Source organism: Cyprinodon variegatus, unplaced genomic scaffold (genome assembly GCF_000732505.1).
Source record: "Cyprinodon variegatus isolate N-32 unplaced genomic scaffold, C_variegatus-1.0 Scaffold335, whole genome shotgun sequence".
Classification (NCBI taxonomy): domain Eukaryota; kingdom Metazoa; phylum Chordata; class Actinopteri; order Cyprinodontiformes; family Cyprinodontidae; genus Cyprinodon; species Cyprinodon variegatus.
Genome location: NW_015150788.1, coordinates 108347 through 113235, shown reverse-complemented (window position 1 = coordinate 113235; position 4889 = coordinate 108347). Strand labels below are relative to the sequence as shown.

The 4889-nt window shown below is 33.9% G+C and overlaps 1 protein-coding gene across 1 annotated transcript in view; it reads left to right on the top strand.

Moving 5' to 3' along the window:
• Window positions 1-97: 97 nt before the first annotated feature.
• The window catches only part of krcc1 (lysine-rich coiled-coil 1), an 11548-nt gene continuing 6756 nt past the window's right edge, over window positions 98-4889 (top strand). The window contains exons 1-3 of the mRNA XM_015385316.1: window positions 98-239; window positions 2477-2583; window positions 2693-2764. Of these exons, the coding sequence (XP_015240802.1) occupies window positions 104-239; window positions 2477-2583; window positions 2693-2764 (315 nt within the window). The 5' untranslated portion in view covers window positions 98-103. The remainder of the gene's footprint in view (window positions 240-2476; window positions 2584-2692; window positions 2765-4889) is intronic.

Genomic DNA, 4889 nt, shown 5'->3' with positions numbered 1-4889 from the left:
CGAGGTAAACAATTGACGTCACCTGGCGGAGACCGATAAATATGTCGCTTCACTTCATTCAGTGGTCAATTTCTTGCGCATGCGCTGTTAGCTGCGGACAAAGATGGAGGCCTCTGTCTATTCTCTGCTGTGTGCGGAGGAAGACACTAAAACTAACATCTCTAGTTCCCCTAATGCGACTTCTAGCACAGGTTCTGAAAAAGTAATAAACAGTAAAACTGATAGTACCCTGGTTAAAGGTGAGTTGTAACTGGACTTTAAACATTGAGCCGTTTTATGCCCTTACTTTCCTAACTCCCGTTAGCTTCCTGAGCTAGCTGGCTAGCATTCAAGCTAGTTAGCTCCTTAAAGCTAAGGAGGCTAACGTCAGCTGTTGAGCAGAGAAAGTGCTTCTTGTTTTTTTTTTTTTGTTTTTTTTTATTACGCCTTTTACCACAGAACTAACAAATTTGGTCCAATAAAATGTGTTATCCACATTCATAGTATAAAGACTGAATATTAGCAAAGCTGACGGATGATTTTTATCCTCAGAAAACCTAATCCTGAAAAATGTTTGACCCGATTATTAAAAAAAATTTAATAGAAAGGGGAAAGAAATGTTTTGAATTAATTCAATCGACTAAAGCCATAATTTGCAGTAAAATGTCAAACTTAGTGTTAAACAGCTTCTGTCAATTTTTAAAATGTGGCTGTTTGACAGCTACTCGATCTATCCAGACTGACCTGATGCAGATGCAATAAACTGTTGATTGACCTGTTAAAGTACTATTCATATTACACCCTATTTTAGTAAATATTAATGCACCAGGGAGCACATTTTGATCCCTATCTAAATAAGTTTTATGAGATCTGTATCATTAATAACTTTAGTTTGCTGTAGTGTAGTACTAAGTTAAGGTTATTTTTATGCAGTGTATTCCATACTTGCATCTCAGCTCTAATTACCCATTTATGTAAGTCAGGTGTGTGGATGCATTTCATTTCAAATAAATTTAAGATAAGAAAATAATCACCATGGTCTAATTGCTAGCGATTTTAAAGTATTAGAGTAAATTTCCTCTTGTAACTATTCTGTAATTTATAGAGTAACAGAATTACAACAAGATTAAATTATCATGCTAATTAGATTTGATTCTTTAAGTGTTATCTTCGTAAAAGATAAATTGCACTGTTTTATTCTCCACAGCTTGACTTTTGTATACAACATTCATAATTAACTTTAAGAACAACACCTGTATGTCTTTAAATGCACAATATGTACAACAGTTTGTGGCAACAATACTCTGATCCGTGGTCACACGGGGTTTCCCTTGTTAAGGGGACTAAAACTGTAGGAAAAACAGTAAAGAAATTTGTTTTTTTTTTAACCTTTTTCCCTCTTAACATGTTATGTTATGTATATAATACAACATATAACTAAATATATCAAGTTTATTCAGTTAAATAATAAAATATTTGGAAAATGTAACAAAGTCCTAAAAAAGGAAAAGTATTTTTATTGATTTATGTCATTATTCTTTTGTGTGTTTATAGGCAGTATTACATGATATATAAATAAAGTTTGTTGTGGAAAAGTGACACCAAACACCAATTTATTAAGCCCAACCATCTGAATGTATTATTCAAAGGACACAAGAACAGGATTATGTTGGCACCATTGGATCCATGTTTGCATGATGCTTATATTTAAAGAAAGTTTTAAACTTTTAAACAGCAGAGAGAAAAACATAGCAACAGACTGAGATGATACCAGTGCTGTGAAATCATACACACTTCCTGTGTGGTATTTAGTGTTTATCAGCTGATGATTCATTTCCCATTAAATGCCAAATAAGAATCAAATCTTATAGTTTTCCTTCCTGTTATACCATTAGCCTACTTATGGTAAAATTAAAAAAACTTTAAGTAACTGATGAAGGTCCATTTTTATTAAGAGGTAGTTTTTTTAATGTCTGAGGTATGTATGACAAAAGATTGAGGCATTTATACAGAAATATTGTCCTCACATTAAAACAGAGTAAAATAGTGATAACATTTTAAGCTGTTCTAAAATGTAAAGCAAATAGTTATTTTTTTCTGCTAGTATTCCAAGTAAAAAAAAAAAAAATATATTATATATATATATATATATATATATATATATATAGAGAGAGAGAGAGAGTGAGAGAGAGATATTTGTGTGTGTGTATTTGAGCTCACTGTATGCAAGTTGAAAGTTCTTGATTATTTACTACTTTTCTAAATGGGTTTAAAAGATTAAAGACAGTTTTCCTGTCCTGTATAGATAAAATCTAAAGTCGGCTGACATTGACACTTTGTTAAGACACACCTGTAAGTTTGCATTGTTAACAAATAGTCCTCAAATGTCTCTTTATTAGAGATTTAATGAAGAAGCTCGTTTAGCATAATATTTTGTTGCTTCACGCATTTTTATTTGTTCTTGTTAAATTTTTTTTAATGCTGTTTTGTCATGCAGAACAGAAAAGTGACGAGGAACTACTAGAGGGTCTCCTCACAGAGTATTATTGCCATGTTTGCTCTTCTAACCTGTTGTTTGAATCCAATCGGCTGGCCCATTATAAGGTGAGCGTGGCTGACCAAGTCATAGTTGTGGATTTTTTTATATAAATGTATTGACCATTTCGATTGGATGAATTTTGGTAGTAATGCCCTGTATATGCTCCAACTTCAGGGGAAAAAACATGCTCAGGAGGTCAAAAAATATCTGAGCGCCGTGAGAGCAGAACTGGCCAGAGGTGGTCAGGTTTGTACTGGTTAACTTTTTTTTATTCTGTTTTACTTTGTGGCCGAATCTGCTATTCTGTAGAAATGGCAGCATTTACATTACGTTTATTTACCTAAAATGTTGAATGCAGAACTACAGACACCGTTTTAAGTTTTGGATATTTTGTCAATATGTGTTTTTATTGGTTTTCCTGGTGATAGACCAGCAGAAATTCGGATATAATCACACAAAAACATGTTTTCATAAATAGATGTTTTTTTAAATTTTTATAAGGGAGACTCTGGGAAGTGTGGCGTGCATTTGTATTCTGAATCCTAGTTAAAACTTGTTAGAATAACCTTTTTCCTCACATTTTTTTAAAGCACGTTTCTGCCCACTTTAGCACATCCACAGGCTAAAACATATTCCCTTTCCTTTTTACAAAATAGCTTAAAGGTATAGTGGAGGATGTTCTTTATCCAGGTGGATCATCAAAATAAATGGTCCTCCTAATTGTCAATCATTCTGGTGATATGTTTACGTAAGACCGTCCTGCGTGCTTGTTCTTATTTTCACTTACCGGCGGTGAGTTTGACATAGTGGAAAAATTGCAAATCTTTTGGAAGGTAAGCAATGCATACAGCAACTTTTAAACAGAGCGTGCACGAGGAGAAATGGGCTCGTGCATGCTCTTGCATGTGTTCAATAGGCGTTCCCTCTCGGGAGCTGGTACAGTGTTGTGCATGTGGAGAGGGCGGGTCTTTTCGAAAATTTGCGAAAATCACCACTATACCTTTAAGCTCAGTCAGATTAGATGTAGAACCTTAAGTCCTAAATCATATTCTTCATTAAATTTCTTTCTGAACTTTGGTTAGATCATTCTAATACATATATTCTGATCTAAATCATTCTTTTGTAGAGAGTAAACCTCCACACCACCTCAAAATCAGTGGTAGCATCCAACAGTTTTATAATTTCTTCACTGCTGCTGTATTCAGCTGCATCTGTTGTCCCACAGTGCAAGAATCTACAAATAAGTAAAAATTTCTTTAGTGTATTTACTTAGTTTGAGCTGATAAATAAGTTGATTTGCAAATGGAATATTATTTACACTTAAAATAAGATAATCAGATATTATGCACTTGAAATAAGACAATGAAAAGATTTTTTTCTAACTTTAAATGTAAATCTACTTGTTCTCTTGGCCAAGTGTCTCACTTACCTCTGCAATTCAAGAACAAATGCACTTATTTTAAGAAGAAATTACTTATTTAGAGTTACATTTTTTGCAGTGCATCAACAACATCTGCTAAAAAGAAGCGTCTTCCACTTCATAAGGCGACTACTGACATGTTGCAGAGTGGGGGTGATGTGTTCATAGTGTTGTGATGTTTCCTGAATCCTACCACAACCTTTTCCAGAATCGTATCTGACCACTTTCAACTCCTTCCACAGATTTGTTGTTCCGCTCACACAGCTATGATAATTATACACAGAAATCTTTCAGCAAAGTCCTTTTTTTTCTTGCATCCTTTACATCTTGTGGATCATCGGATAACTGCAGCTCCTCCATGTAAAAAAAAAAAAAAAAAAGCATTGTCTTTAAACAATATTAAGGAAATTGCTCCCTAAACAAGTGAAATATCTGGTCAGGCAGCCAAAAAGCTTCATTTAGCCTTTATTAAATGAGTATTATTCTCTAAAGTAATACATTTAGAATAATAAAGTAACTCTCAAAACAAAATAAATTGTCTAACCCTTCTAAATCTAAGTTGGTAAGAGCAAATTAATTTACAGTGATCCTCTTCTTCTTCTCTTACCATGGCAGGTTTGTAGTTCTGCTATTCTATTTTCTAGAGTTTCTGTTAAAAAGAGAATCTATGTCATTGTTTTCATTACACTTTACTCCTGAATGTCAGTGAATAGGAGCCAGTATATAAATGCACGCCATAGTTTTATCAGTTCATATTTAGAAGTCTTCTTTTTCATTTTTTTTTTTACATATAATACATTATTTAAAAGGTTAAAGCTACAGTGTGTAATTTTCAGCGACATCTAGCGGTCAGACTGCAGACTGCAGCAACATGAACGTCTCCCCCCCACCGCTTCTCCCCCCCAACAGTACAGCGAGCGTTACAGGACAAAATGTCTTCCACGACGTCGG